Genomic DNA, 16,125 nt, shown 5'->3' with positions numbered 1-16,125 from the left:
ATTTTTCTTGCTGTGCCTACCACCACCTATCATGATTCTTTCCAAGGGAGAGATGCCAGCTCCCTCTTTGACCTGAATAGCATGGAAACAATGCAGTATCATCCAGTGATCTACTCTGTCAGAGAGAGAATAACCCTTTGGAAACATCATGCACCCAAACTGCATGGCACTTGAATGTAAATAATAAATACTCGGTAGCTACAGGTATCCCCTGGCTTTGGGCCCCTCGCAGCATGTGAGGAGGCTAGAAGTGGACAAACCTAAGAGGTCACCTGCCAAAGCCCTAGCTAGCTTTTGGGCAATGAGAAAACAGCCTAGTTAACATATCTACTAAGGAACATGGAGCAGAGTGAGGGCTGGAACCCTGGTCTCAGACTCTCAGATTTGTGCTTTATATTTCCCACCCCCCACGGTTCCTATAACACCCATTTCCTTATGAAATGCTGGACTTTTCCCACAGGGAAGCTGTAGAGAAAAAAGGTGGTTTTCTTATTCTCTCCATTCATTTGAAGGGCTCCCCAATTTATCAGTGACTCAGCTGGGCAATCCTGTCAGCCCCAGAGAGAGACATGGGGATGGAAGAGGGTCAAACACCTGAGCCCTTCTGGTATAGCACATTAATCATTCTGTGAATGCAAACGATTTAGTAGTTAGACAGGCAGTTTCTCAGAACAAGGAATGTGCATCCTGCCACTGCGTATGCTTATCTATAATTTCAAAGGACCAAATAGCTTCAGTCATCAATACACAATTAATTATACACACATGAGCAGATCACTAAAAGTTTGCTTTCCTAAGTCACTTCATGCAAAGCTATAATTTAGATGTCATTTTCATTTCATAAAAGGATTCGCCATAGTGTGTCTTTAAAAGCTACTTTGGCCCATGCACTTAATTTATGTTTCCACTTAGAGAGATGTGATTGCCTCACAACTTGTCAGACATACATCTGAATAAAACCAGGTACTCTTCTCTGTCTCGGAATGCCATCCTTGATCCAGAACTGGGTCCTAGGATGTCTCTGTCCCAGAAATCAATGGAAGTCTTTGCTGAGATGGAATTTTACTCATGTGGTGTGAGACTTCATAAGGACTTACGTCCCAGGATATGAGACTGACCAGAAACGAAGTACCCAAGGCTGAGAAGGGTACTGTGGATAAACATTTTTAAACAGCTGTCATTCCTGGTAGGAAGGCAAGATTTTTAAGCTAGTGATAAGAGAACAGCAAGGACAGACTTGACAAACGAGATCATTAGAGGCTAAACTAAACTGGAGTGAGAAAGAAAGAAAAGAAAAAGGATGAGGAGGTCTCAAAGGATGAGAAGAGAAGGAGAAAAAGAGGAAAGAAAAGAACATAACCATTAGGCCACCAAGTGAGCCTGGGTGGCAGAAATACTTAGAGGGATTCTTGACAGGTTCTTTGGCAAATGTCGCAGTTCAACGGCCACAAGTCTCCACTTACAAGGAGAGCCACAGGAGGATGAAATGACCTACTTCCAGACACCTACAGGCTAAATGAGGAATAGAAAGCAGGAAGGGACGCATCTCCCAGGTCCTGGAATTTAATTACTGGATCTCCGTTTTTGGCCTTTGACTTTATTGAATTCAGGTTATGGAATACCCACACGATGTCCTTCTCGTGCAAGGTATGCAGCTAGACAAACTCGGCCGCCGCGTTTGTCCTCCCGGCCAGCGTGAGCCTGAATGCTTGCAGAGAGAGGCCCCAGGTCCCAAGTTTGCTGCGCCGTGCTCCTCGGAGCAGCACCACTCACCTGCCCCCACCGAGCCCCCCACCCCTGGCCCTCTGCTATCCCGCAGCCCTCTGCTCTCCCCCAGCGCACCCGACACTAGCCCAGGGCACGTGCGAGGAGAAGCAGCCAATTCTCACCTCGAAGGGAACTTGCAGCCCGGAAAGTGTCCCCTGGCCCTTTCCCTCCCCCAGCCCCACTGATTTCCTCTGGGGCCCCCAAATTCGCTATTTTCGAGAGGAATTCGAGAAGAAAAGCAAAGGGGCAGACTTACCTAACTCCTCCGAGCTGTAGGGCGCGGGAGAGGCTTCCACAAACTCACTGTCTGGAGGAAAAAGAAAAACAGAACAAAAATAGAACCGCAACCATTCAGGGCGAATCGATCAAACATCGGTTACCGCGCAGGTCCCTCAGAAAAGCGCGGTTTCTCTCTCCCAGCGATGAGGATCCGAGCACCCGGGGAGGGCCACGCGGGGTCCGGGATGCCGGATCCATGGGGGTAAGAAATTGCCAAAGAAACTCCCGGGGACCGATCATCTCCAGGCGCCAGGTGCGCACCAACTTTCCGCGGGTGCGACCCTGTGGCTCCCCGAGCGCTCGGGCAGCCACCTCATCCTCTGCCCTCAGCCCGCGGTGCTCATCGCTGTATCTGCCGGGCCTCGCGGCAACGCCCCAGAGCCGAGAAGCCCCAAAGTTTCCTAGGGCGTCGGGGAGGCCCCAAGGCGCGCGGAGGAGGCGGCGGCGAGCTCCCGGAGCCCACCCGCCCGGGTGCCCCACGCGCATCCCCGCCGCCCGTTGCTAGGCGACCGCAGCCGTCACGCTCAGCCCCGGAGCGCGCGCTTCCTCCCAACTCAGGGTTGCGGGTGTCGTCTCTTCATTTCCCACTCCCTTTGACCATTTATTAAAAATTAGCAGATAATCGGTTCTAAAATGAGTCCTGCTCTTTTGTGCTGCGCCTGCCCTACTTCGATGCTTGGGAAATCATTTGTTCTGTGCTTTTCATGGGGAGAAGCAGGATTTTTAGAGCTTGAATATGTCTTGAAGGAACGGCGAGGAGCTTCCAATGACCCCAACACCCTCATTCTTCATGTACCTGGATTCTAAACTGAGTCCAGACAATATTTCTTCTCCTTAAGAAATCACCTGGTTAAAGCAATATCTCCATTTCACAGGCAGGGAAATTGAGCCTCGGAAGTTAAGTAACTTATGGATAGGGTCTATCTGTCTGAGGGGAGCAGAACAGTGTTCCTTCTACTGTATAAAGGGTTGAGCTCTTTCAAATATGTAATATAGAAATAGAAGTTGTACTCTGAGAGTCAGAGTTACAGGTCCTAAAGTAATGCATGCCCGATTGTGGGAATCTCCCTCTCTGGGTCAGAGGCCTGAATAACTGGGGATGTTGCAGTATATATTTTCCCCAGGACTAACTAACTGACTACCCTCTGCCTGGGAGGTCCCTGGGCTTTTGGGATGTGCTCTCCTGGAGAGAGCCTGCAGGAGTTAAGAGTAAAGTAGAAATAAACATGGAAAATGGTTTCCCCTGTCCTTGTCATTGGAGATGGACAATGGGAGTCAATGGCCTGGGCAAACTGCTGAGGACCTTCTATAACCTCAAAGTGATCAGATCACCAGCTGCTGCAACCTGAGGTCCCCTGACCTGTGCCAATGTGCTCTAATTCTGCAAACACTCAACCATCTCTGGCTTTCCTCTGTCAGCTTTTGGTTCACAAATTACCTTGGAGGGCAGAAAGAAGTCACTTTAGCCAGCATTGCTCATGGGGAACCAGCCATTCTTGAGCTGCTTAGTTTACCTCTCTCTGCCCCTCCCCCGCCCGCCCCGCCATTCCTGACGATCTGAGCTCCCAAACCCAAGAAGTGAATGTGTTTCCGTGAATTTTGCGCACATCACTCTTTCCCCTCCCACCTTCTAGAATCCTTCCTTTTGCCCCCCAGAAGTTTGTCACCAGCAAAATGCCCAATATCATCAGCTTCTTATCTGAATGTTTCTTTCAATTTCTCACTCTGATCAAAATCTGGCTCTCCATGAAAATAAGAGACCACATTATCCACATTATCCTACTTACTGCAGCCAGCTACAAACCTTTTCATTATTCTACTTCATTCCTTGACGATATTAGCATCCCCCCTCACTGTCAATTTCCCCAGTACAATTCCCATGAATATTCTTATTTCCAAGTCTACCTAACAGATTCCTCTTACACCTGGTCCCTCAATTCTTCAACATCCTCTCCCTTCCTTGACCTCCAACGGTCTCAGCTCTCTGTCCTCATAGTGGCACCATCCAAAAATCTCAATGTCAAGCATTTCTATACTTCAACCACCACTTCTGACCTTTCCATCCTATTCTCTTTATTACTTTAATTCAATGTCTCCTTGACCATAACAGCTCCTATGATTTACTTTTACTGTGACCTTTTCTCTGTTCCTTACTCCCCTCGTGACCTTCCTTCCTCCTATATCTACCTTAGCTTTCATGTTCATTATTATCATTTCTATTTATATACATACTCAAAAACATGTCCCTCTCTCTATATATTCTTCCTTGGAAAAACCATAACCCTGATAAAGTCTAATTCTTCACTTTCTCTCTGCCAGCATCCAGATAAGAATAGTTGGAGAAGCATACCAGCATGCTTCTTGGACTTATTTTCAACTTGTGACCATGAACCTCAAGTGGGCCTTAGTGTAGCCCAGCAATCACTCCACATTCACCCAGTTTACTGACTGTCCTGCTCTCATATTACTGTGGATGAACCATCTAAGGCCAGCTCCTCCATTGTGGGGCAAATCCTGTGTCCCCTCATGTGACTTTACCCCCTTCCAACTTAAATTAATGTTTTTCTCTGTTCTAGGTCATTCCCATCAATATACAGACATGCTACTATGTCTTTATCTTTAAAAAATATTCTTTCTTGACTTCACCTCTCTCTCTAAATCCCACTCTCAATGCTCAGCTGCCCTTTACAGCAAAATTCATTGAAAGCATTGTCTACACTCACTGTATCTACTTCTTATTGCTCTTAGACAAACAGGCTTCTAGCTCACTACTCATCCAAAGTAGCTCTTGTCAAGGTCAAGAGTGGCCTTGCCATTGCCAATTCCAATGGTCAGTTTTTGGTGCTAATAGCATCTTTTGACTCCCTGATTCCATGAGTTGATGGGTTCAGGTGGACTTTCTACAGAATCAGTCTCCTTGATGTCCTCATCATATTGAGAGGCAACTAGCCTTTGTATTCTGCAGAAGGCTTTGGGGTCAACCAGGCCTTGGTTCTAACACTGGCTCCACCAATCGCTGGTAATTTAATTTTTGCCAGCCTCAGTTTTTTGTAAAAATGGAGATAATAATTGTACCTAACTCATATGGTTGTCGTCAGAGTGCAATAAAACTAATCCACATAGAGGTCTCAGAAGATAGACCATCACCTTGTCAAGATCAAGTAAATATTAATTATTATTGAATGGCATATTCTTTTTACAGCTGAGAGATGCTTTTTTCTTTCCTTTAACAAATCTGAGTCACTGAAAAGAGTCATTAACTACAGAGTACACTTCAAATTAAGGGCAATGTTATATTGTCCCTGACTATAGAGTTGGCTTGAAGGTTGGCTACATGGAGCTGGCAGCAGGTGTTCCCCTCAGGAAGCACCTTACAGAATGTCCCACCAGGCGACTGGGTGCCAGAGCCCACTGCCTGTTCTGACAGTGGACTCCCCTTTGTTCCTCCTATAGACAGATGACTCGTATGTAAGCTAAGAGCATTCTTTACAGCACTTTAGTTACTTGAATTTTCTAATCAACCAAAGGTTAATGAGAAAATATTTTTCTTGTTTCAGTATTTGCTCTTGAAATTTTTTCTAAAATATATGATTCCAATTTTCTACCAGAGAAAGCAAAACAAATAATAATTGTTTCCTGTTAATCAAAACAAATATCTGTGGGTAATTTACCATGATTCTAGGACTGTGGAAGGCACCACAGATACAAAGGTTATTAGAACAGGGTCCTGCCCTCAAGTCGTTCACCTTCTAATAAGGGAGTCCCTGACAGAGGACCTTATTGAACCTCAGGGAATATCCAAAGTGCCCAGCCATACTTGACATTAATGGGCCTCTCATAAAGAAGTGGTTCTGCTGGAAGGTCACTGAATTGCAAAGGACAGTGCATAAGACAATAGAATGTAATCACAGCTTTGTTGGATATTAAGCAGCAGTCTCAGTTTCCCAGCAGTAATACTTATCTTGCTGGATTGTTGGGAGAAGCAACGCAGGTAAAGTATGAGACAGAACAAGCACAGTGCCTGGCACTCAGTGGATGCTCGTGAATGTTCCTTTCTCCCTCACACAGCAAGCTTGAGTTCCTCTTTTGACTGTCCTAGGAGGAAAATGAGCCTCCTACTGAAATGGCCCATGAAGACAGAAGGAAGGTCCCTCCCCCTATTTCTAGAGCAGTAGTTATGAGTCAGTGGGACACATAGGGAGAAAGTAGCAAGAAGGAAATATTCCTGGGACTCAGGTTTTCCATGGAAACAGTTAGCACAGGGGGGTGATGGCTCGTGTCCACTCTTATCATTGTGCTGCCATATCCTAAGTTGAACAGTGTTTTGGGAGTTAGCCTAGGAACCCAATCCCTAACTTCAATATTCATATATATAACATATAAAATTAGATACACATTATAATATATAATTCCAAATGCATTTTATTTATATAAGCAAATAATATATGTTCAAGGTAAAGGAAAAAATATTAAATACAGATAGTTATAAACTGAAAAATGAAAGTTGTCTTTCTCCTCCTCTCCCAGTCTCCATCCCCAAACTGAAACACCATTCACAGCTTCTTATGTGTCCTGGTACAGTTTGCTTAGGCATATTAAAATGTGTACATGAATTTTTAAAAAGTTGGACATCATATTATAGATTCCAAATTAGATAATATATTTCTAAATGAAAAATTGGTCCAACATCAATCATAAGGTGGGGTGACTATTTTCTATTTAGTAAGGCAAAAAAGTGCACAAAACACCATAGAACAAAAGTCTTATCAACTATTAGAAAACAGTAAAGTTTGGAAGAAATTTAGGCATTTAAAGGGTAATGCTTCAGTTATGTGGAAACTCAGTCAGAACCCTCAATCCTCAGCAAATGAAGTATGGTCATATAGCAATATTGGATATAATTCCAGAATTGTAGGATCAAAGGTATTTTTAATTTTATTTCTAGAGCTAAGAGCCCACCCCAGATGCTTTCTGGGTTGGAAGAGGACTGCCTAGCACAAGGTCCATCACAGACATCCTGCTTAGTGTGCAGGGGCTGCACTGTGGGCCAGGACTCTGGCCCACAGGAGTATGGGAGGCCCTCATCCCCCCGCTGGCCTCTGCTGCAAAGGCAGCAGGCACTGCTTAACTGCAGGCTCTGCTTGGAGGAAGGACCACAGAGAGGCTCCCTGTTGCTGTGGCCTTTCTGAGCTGCTGTGACTCCTGGGTCCTCAGGGGCTATACAGCTCATTGGTCAGTAGAAAAGAGGAAGAGATGAGAATCACACAGATATGGTTTTCTCCTCTAAAAGATGGAGAAGGGATAAATGCTACATGGAGAGAAGGGTTTCTTTTTCCAGCCAAGGTATATCAGTAGTACCCTCTACAAATGCCATAGCAACAAATTGGAATGGTAGCCAGAGGCCACTAGGATGTGCACAACCTTCCCAACCCCAGCCCCTGGGCAGTCATCAATTTCAGCCATGAAAGACTAAAAGAAGTGTGTTAAGTCCTCCCTATGCCTTCCTCCGATCCCTCGCAATGCCCTTTGCTCATCTTCTCTGCAGGAAGCTTCCAGTCTCCTGGAGGTCCTCCCTAGTAAACAGCAGAACAAGTGGAAGAGCAGTCCTCTCCCTCCTACCCTCCCCAGAGAGTGTGGGCAGGGCTGATGTGGGAGGGAAGAGAGGGCCCTGGCTGCCCTGACTGCAGCCAGACTCCCTTCCGTTACTCTGTCTCCCATCTGCGTCCTCTTAGGAGAAAGCAACAAAGGACACCCAGGACAAACGTATGTCCACCCATGAGGTTTCATCTGAAAGAAATTTGTACTTAATTGGTTACAGCATTAGCTTCAGGGCTAAACTGGCCAAAAGGACATTTCTCCTTCTTTTAAGGTTTAATATTCTTGTCTTTTAGCACAACTCCACATTTTTATTATGCTTGATGAAAAGGAGAAAAAACATAGTCACTTGATTTCCCTTAAAAGAAAAATAAAGCTTCAGACTGCTTTAAGTGCTTGATAACTTCCAGAAGAAAGAAACAGGCTCTATAGGAAGAACACGTAACTATATCTCACCTGAAAAAAAGTCATTCTCTTTAGCAGAAATAATACAGGCCAAGAGAGGATATGATACTAAATCTGACAGGAAGACAAAATTCATTTTGGTGAAATTTGCTAAATATATTTTCTGGAAAATTCAAATACCAATACAGTAGATGCTATTAACAAAAACAAGGTGTTTTATGAAGTATATAAACAAACTGAATCTATCCAGCCCTTCAGGATTCCTGTTACCAACTATGGAATAGAGATGAAGATTTAAAAGATTCCTCACTCAACATCATATCTAAGGAAGTAAACTCTGGCTGAGCCAAGAAGCTTCTGGAAGGTGTGTGTGGACATGAATCAGAACAAAGAACCATTCCAAAAATACACACAGAAAAAGGTCCCTGCAGAGGAAAATCATACACTTCCAACTCACGCTCAGACCAACTGAGTGAAATCAAACAAAATAACCCATGTTAAGATTAAGTGAAAAAGCATTTGCAGCAATTGAAATCTATGGCTAAGCCATTAAAAAAAGAGAAAGGAAGAAATCCCCGGGGTGAATGTGAGTTTCCAGTGAGATGCAGAGACCACCCTGGTCTCACATTTTGCTTTCCATCATTCTGGACAGAGGCCTGGGAGTGAATAGCTTCTTTTGGGGACTGCAAATAGAGTCTTCTTGGCTGCACAGGGGTCTCTATTATTTCATGTTAAAATGGCTTTTCCCAGAAGCTAAGGTCTTAGCAGTCAGCATAGTACAGGTGCTGGAGGGAGAAGCAGAGGTCTGGATTCAGCCCAAATTCTGCCACTGATCTTCGATAAGTCTCCAAACCTGCCTGGACTGTGATCTTCTCTGTAAAATGAAGAGGCCTCTATGAAACTTGTTTAAAACAAATGCCTGTTGAAGATCATGGATAGCAGATTGCATGGTATTAGTCCTTTTACCATACCTTATGCAAGAGAATTAGACAAAAAGAATCAACATCACAGAAAGGTAGAGGTGCCAAGAAGTGCTGCTCTTTGAAACTGACAGAGAACTGAAATGGACAGAGCATAGCTCTGGGGTATGAAGACCTGAGTCTGTGAGCTCTGCTGGCCTTTGCTGGATGAGCCTGAGTTAGTTATCTTGCTGTATTCCAAGACTCAGTTTCCTCATCTGCAAAATGGAGATAACTACTTGATGAGATTTCAATGAGGATTTAAATAACATGAAATAACATTCATGCAGTGTTTGGCACACAGGCTACTGTCAGAAAAAGTTCCTTCCTTCCTTCCTGGTGTGTTAAAACTCTCCCTGACCTTGAGAGGCATCAAAAGGGAAATCTGCTACCTCCTGGTTTTAAAACCATAATGGGAACACCACCATTGACTTTCCAGATGCACCTGGCCCCTACTGCCAGGTTATGTTTTCCAGATTTCCTGCCTCTCCCTTAATGAGGAGCTTAAGCAGGTAGAGTCCCCTGGGAAGCGTGGATGACAGCAGGAATCCTGAACAGCTGAGTGAGCACATCTATAACAGGAAAAGGGCTTTGTAGATTCACTGAGAAGAGCTGTGGAGGCCTCCGCATCTGCACCAGTCCCCACACTTAAGATGTGGCAGCTGACAAATCGAAGCAGCAGCCACATCAGCTTGTGATGTGACAATGAGAAACAGGGCTTGGGCCCAACACTTCTGTTTTGTGTGTCAGGCACTGCATGTGATTTCACTTGGAAAATGTCTTCCAGACCTTTAAAATAAGTTTGCAAAACCACTGGCCCAAGTCCTTGAGGGTATTTTATGAATGCAGGAAGCAGGAGTGGTAGAGGGACTTTCCTTTCAAAATTTTGTATCACCCCAGACCTCCTGAACCCTCTCCAGATAGTTTCCTGGAGACTGTCCCACCTTCATGGAAGCCTGAGGTGCTCTGAGGATAATACAAATGCAGATGTTGTGTGGATTTGGTCCAGCTCAAGGCCCGTGACTCACCAGGATAACTGAGCCTCCCTGGCAGAGAACACCATTCTCAGAGGAGTCTATGAAGCCAAGGAAAAACCCCAAGGCCTGGACACTTCCAGGACTTTTCCTGAAACTTCACTAGAAATGTCAATCCCATTAGCCCACCTTGGGCCTCAGAGATGGAGGAGCTGGTACAAGCCTGTGGTGGGAGACATGGGGCAGGGGTGAGGGTGTGGAGGAAAGATGCTCAGAAGCAGGAAGGTCAAAGCCTTGGCAATGCATTAGGGAAGGCAGCCTAGGAGGTTCTTGGATGATAACTGTCACTGCATATTTATTTTCTAGCCCTGCTCAGAGCTAGTTCTCTTCTCTACTGTGACAATAAAATAACCAGCAACAAACATCTGTAACTGGACCACCAGAGCCTGAAACTGAAAAGGCAGAGTAGAGAGTATCAGAAGGTGGATTGAGGGGCAACACCTACAGTGACTTGGGGTTAGGCAGGTCTAGGCTTAAATCCCCACTCTGCCATTTACCAGTTGAAAGACCTTGTACAAGTTTCTCAGCCTCCTCTGACTTGGTTTCTTCATTCTTAAAATGAAAATGAAGTTGTGAGAATGAGTTGAGATTGTCTATATCTATAGCAAAAAAAGGCTTAGCATAATGTCTGGTATAATGTATCTACCCAATAAATGATTACAATTTTTTTTGGATTTTGTCCAGTTCTGACTTATGTCTGGCACAGTGGGGCTTCCACTTTGTTTCTGAGTATGGATCTTCTTATTCCACTTCAACTTTTCACCAGGTTCCCATTTGGGTACTCTGCCTCTGAGACATTTCTCTGAACCCCCCAGCCCATGCCTCTGAGAAACACCCTAACTCCAGCTGCCCACAAGGATTTTCAAATTTCATCTATATTGGTTCCTTGTTATGGTGCTTCACCCACATACAACAATACTACCTACTTGTCCTTGAATACTTCCAATCATCACAGACTGAGTCTCAACAGGGGCCAGATATCCTGGTATCTGTTGCCCACAAGAGCTAAACTCCTCCATCAACCCAATAAGCTCATTGCTTACCTGAGAGCAGTGCCTCCCCATTACGCAAATCTAGGCACTGGCCTCGTTCCCCTTCTTATGAGCCTGCCATGCCCCAAGGATTGTAGATACATGACACGGTGAGTTCATGGAGGGACCTGACAGTCCTTGGAGCTAGTCACAAGAAGCAGTTTCTAGCCACCCTTTGTCCTAGTGATCACTAAGGCTTCTTTGAGTTCTAAAGTTCTATGATGGATGATTCTATTACTAGCTTACAAAAGCACTGCCAGACAAGCCACACCTACTTCCTTTCTCTCCTATGCCTTCCAGCTTTGGAGAACAAGCCTGCGGTCACTGAATGAAATGCTATAATGTGCTGAAAGTAAGGTGAAGTGAGGCAGTGGTGCCAGAAGTGGTTGTGCAACCACTGGAGTTGCCACAGTGGAAAAAGGCTCTCAGCGACAGCAGAGGCATGTAGAAGATGTGCTGCTACCACTAATTCATTCATTCATCCATTTATTCATTCATCAAGCCACTGTTCATCAAGTATACATCAAGTATTTGACAGGCTACTTGTGAAGGAGAATAAAACCAGACATCCGTCCCAAGAGGCTCACATGCTGTCTAGAATAGAGATGATCACAATGCAGTGTGGTAAGCACTGTGATAAGAAACTTTGCAAGTTCTGTGGCAACACTGGAGACATATATTCAGACCAGGATGGGGTGGGTAGGTGGCAGCAGCAGGAAGAGACCCCAGAATAGATGACTTAAACTGAAGCTTCAAAGATGAGTAGGAGCTGACCAAATATAAGGCAAACAGTAATGGCTGCCTTTGCAAAGGTTCACACATGTGTGAGAACTTGAACTACATAAGGATTCACAAGTGTGTTGATACTATGTTGAGAAAGGGATTTGTTTTTAGTGATGAGCAATAAGAGGTGAGCCTAGTGAGGCAGCCAGAAGTCAGATAAGGGAGGGATGTGTGTTTGAGCTGAGGAGGTTCAACTTTATCCCATGGGCTGATTGGAGATACTGGCTTAAGAAACTCTAAAAATCATGGCTGGGTGGTAGTGTGATAGGGTGCAGGAGTGGACAGCTGTCTGTTTTTGGCTGGACTGAATCCAAGCTTCCTTTCACATAGTATCAACCTTCCCTTGGGGAATCACCCACTGTGTACAACTGTCTTGGCTAAAAGATGTATGCAGGTGCAGTGCAGAAGCTTAGTAAGTGCTCATTGCTCTATGAGTTACTCTATTTTAGAAATGAGGCACAACACAAAGTTTAGGCTGGTGATCTCAATGTCTACCTCACCCTCTCTCTTGTATTCCCAGTGCTTAGCACATGGTAGATACTCAATATTATTGAGCGAATGAATAAACAAACAAATGGAAAGCATATCCTGACTAAAAGCATCATGTGACACCATGAACTTCAGCAGGCTTTGCTCTCCCCACCCATAGACTGGCACCTACCACTAAAGTAGATTTCCATTAATCTAGGTGATGGGGAGAGACACAGGAAGGGAAGGTTGAACTCTTAGACCTGACAGAGGACCACAGCTCTGTGTCAGGATGATGGTTCTCACACTTATGCTCCACTCCAGGACAGTAACAACATCCCCATCACTTAATGTTAAATTGTGTTAATCAGATGCTAGGACAAAAAAAAAGAAGGGAAGGTAAGCTGACCTACTCTGTTTATATTGGTTGCATTATCCTCAATCTTAATCCTTGCAGGGCTGGAGAGAAGAAAAGAGAGGACAGGAGAGGAGGGGAGGGAAAAGGAAACAAGAAGGAACATAATACCTGACACATATTAGGAGCTCAAAGATATGTGACTAACTTCCCACCTGGCTAGGGCTCAAATGATAACTTACATTACTCATGGTCCTTATCACAACCCTACAAGGTAGGCACTCTTGCTCTTGTGTTTGAGCTGAGGACACAATAGATTTTCCTCAAGGCCACATAGCTTGCAAGTAGGACCTGAACTCAGGTCTGCCTGACTCCAAAATCCAGGCCCTCTCCTCACTGATGGCTCCTTTTGACATGACAAATGGCACTGGACACCTATAACTCAGTACAGCTGGGCTGACACTATGAGGGCAGGAGCTGAAGGGAAATCCATACATATTAAGGACATCAAAAGCAGCCATACCCGCTCTGGTGTTGGCAAAATGATGAATTCCAGCATGAGACAACCAGGTTCCTTCCTCCAAAGGCCATGTTTCACTGAGGTCCATGTTCAGCAAGTCCCTTGTATGTGCAGTTCTTACATCAAATGATATCTCCTAAAAAATAATGAGCACAAAAAATGAAGATAAATTACTACTGATGCTCTCTTGGGAAGGGGAGGCTTTCTTGAAGGAAAGGAGCTAGCTTCTAATTTATCATGTTTCTTGAATGTGCAAACATTATTGTCAAGATTTGGTCATGGCCTGAGTGTATGATCTTCCAGTGAGGCTGCTCAAGTCCAGGAACCACGGTTTTTCTCCATCAGTTAATTAATGTTTATTGTTAACTGAACAACTATTACATGCCAGGCTTTGAGCAAGGAGCTTACTGTTTAGTTTTGCATATTTTGTGGACTTTTAGAATTTCAGGATCAGGTACAGCAGGGTCTCAATTTTGTAAAAATAAGTAGGTATATAGTATATATACCTGAAAAACAGGCTGGAAAAAGCTTGAACTAAAAAGCTGGAAGTAGCTATCACTGTATTGGAAAGATGAGTGTTTTTTTTGTCTTTGTAATTTTCTACATTTTCCACAATAAATATGTATTCTTTTTATAGTCTGAAGATATCTATAATTAATATTATTTTAAAGAGAAATTTCAGGGCCAAGAAGGACCATAGAGACTAATTTTGCATTTCCTCTTGAACACTACTATAAAAAGTCACAGGTCACGAGGGCCCTTGGCCCTCCTAAAAATGACACCTCACTGGCTGTCCCCAAGAAGTCCAGCCTGGAGAATGTCTACCTATAAACTACATTTGGAAAGATCACAGCTCATGGCCAAATTTTGCCCATATTGCAAAGAGATCTTCATAATGCTCTGCAGGTAGCAGGTCATTAAATGGATGTGGCTGAATAATTGAACATGACTGATTGACCTAATCAGCGAACGCAGCACGTGGAGCATCCACATGGCAGAAATCCTGTTGGCCTAATTACGATGGGCAGCCATTATCATTTCTTGTAATCAGAGCACCTGGCTTGACTTGGTCTCCAGAATGCTGTTCAAAGTTGCCCTGCAGACTCTTGCACGGCCGCCCAGCTGCAGACCTGGCAATCTAATGTGTTGCTTTTTGGCTGTCGGCCTAGAAAACTGTAGTACTCTTGGGAGTTGCAATAAACAACCAGAAGTCTCTAGTATAATATCACAGGTACCAAAGATTGTACTGCACTTTATTGGGTACTGGCTTGTTAGGGATTTGTGTTCAATCCAAATACCCAAAGTTTTAGAAGGGAATGCTAGATCAGAGTGGATATCACACAATACCATGGTGAAAACATTGGACTTTTCAATATATCCAGATTTTAGTCTTGACTTTGGCACTAATTGGGAGATTTTGGGCAAACTACTTATTCTCTAGACTTAATTTCCTTAATTTTAAATGAAGAAATTAGGACTAGATGTTGTCAAAGGCCTGTTTAGTCTTTTAAGACTTGCAGCATATAATAATATGTTTCTACATTCAAAGGCAACCTCTCCACCCACATTAAGAAATATGCACTAGTTTTCTATTAGCACACTACTCCGCAGTAAGATGTGGCTGACTAAGGCTAGAGGTGGTCTACCGTTGGAAGAGAACATGTTCTCAGTGCGAAAATAAAATATTTTCTACACGTGAATTTCCACGCCTAGAATGGAAATCCAGTCTCGGGCCATAATCACACTGGTCTCATCATTTAATCAAATGAACTAACTATTAACATCTTGCATATTCACCAACCTGAAATAATATTAACAAAAATACTACATCCTTAGAAAACAACACTTATTTAAAATAGACTGGTCACTCAAAACCATTTCATTAATCCCTGCAGTATCCTTGAGAAGTGAAATTCTAAGAGCTTTGCTTGACAAAAACAAAGCTGTACTGATGAAGTAGAGAGTAGTTTTCAAAGTAGATTTTCCATCCTTCTTGGCCCAGTGGCCTAGGCACCTAGTGGTCCCAGGAAACAGATTTGCAAGATGGCATCCCCTAGCTCTGTGAGATCAGGCTCTCACATCCATGCATTCTATTTTATTAATCAACTACACAGATTCTCACTGAGTGTTGTATTAACTTCAACTCACAAACCCTGCTGATTTCTCTGATGCCTGAATTTCACACCTCAGTTTGGGAAAGACAAGCATAAAATGTGAAATGAAATTGCAGCAAACACAAGTACGTCCAGGATGACTTTGATCAATCTCATCTGTTACTGAAACTCTAGCACTATCAATCACTTCAGTCACAGGGAGCCCCAGAGTTGCTCATGGAACTCTGGAGCCTTAGGAAATATTTTCCAGGCCTCTGGCCAATGTAAAAGAAGGAGTCTGGGGTTTTTCTATAATGTGTTTAAATTGTTAAGTCAAAATCTCTCAATAACTCAGCCCATGAAGAAGAAACAAAAGAGAAAAAATTAATGCAATCATGGGAACAGGAAGTGAGGAAACACTTTACTCTGGAGTAGCACATGGCAGCTCAAACAATGCAGGTATGATACTGCAATACAGGTGGGGTGGCATGAGTGGAAAAGCTGACTGAAAACTTACAGTTGTAATTTTGACTTTGAGACACACTTTTCTGAAGAGATATCTGTACTCCCATGTTCACTGCAGCATTATTCCCAGCAGCCAAGATATAGAAATAACCTAAGTGTGTTGTTAACAGATGAGTGGCTAAGATGTTACATTTACAAACACACACATGTGCAATGGAATATTGTTCAGCCACGAGAAAGAAGGAAATCCTGCTATTTGGGAAAACATAAGTGGACCTGGAGGACATTACGCTAAGTGAAATAAGCTAGATGGAAAGAGGCAAATACAACATGGTATCACTTATATGTGGTCTCTAAAGAGCAAAAAATAA

General features: G+C 43.8%; 1 protein-coding gene across 3 annotated transcripts in view; it reads right to left on the bottom strand.

Annotated features, from left to right (window-relative positions):
- AMOTL1 (angiomotin like 1) overlaps positions 1–16,125 on the bottom strand; it is a 149,245-nt gene that overhangs the window by 110,882 nt on the left and 22,238 nt on the right. For all 3 annotated transcript variants that reach the window (XM_036028652.1, XM_028515210.2, XM_028515206.2), the window contains 2 exons: positions 13,200–13,332; positions 2,024–2,074 (listed from right to left, as the gene is read on the bottom strand). In XM_036028652.1, the coding sequence (XP_035884545.1) occupies positions 2,024–2,074; positions 13,200–13,284 (136 nt within the window). In that variant the 5' untranslated portion in view covers positions 13,285–13,332. The remainder of the gene's footprint in view (positions 1–2,023; positions 2,075–13,199; positions 13,333–16,125) is intronic.

The sequence above is a fragment of the Phyllostomus discolor genome, chromosome 6 (genome assembly GCF_004126475.2).
Source record: "Phyllostomus discolor isolate MPI-MPIP mPhyDis1 chromosome 6, mPhyDis1.pri.v3, whole genome shotgun sequence".
In the NCBI taxonomy this organism is placed as follows: domain Eukaryota; kingdom Metazoa; phylum Chordata; class Mammalia; order Chiroptera; family Phyllostomidae; genus Phyllostomus; species Phyllostomus discolor.
Note: the sequence above shows the minus strand (reverse complement) of the source record. Positions and strands in the feature narration are given on the sequence as shown.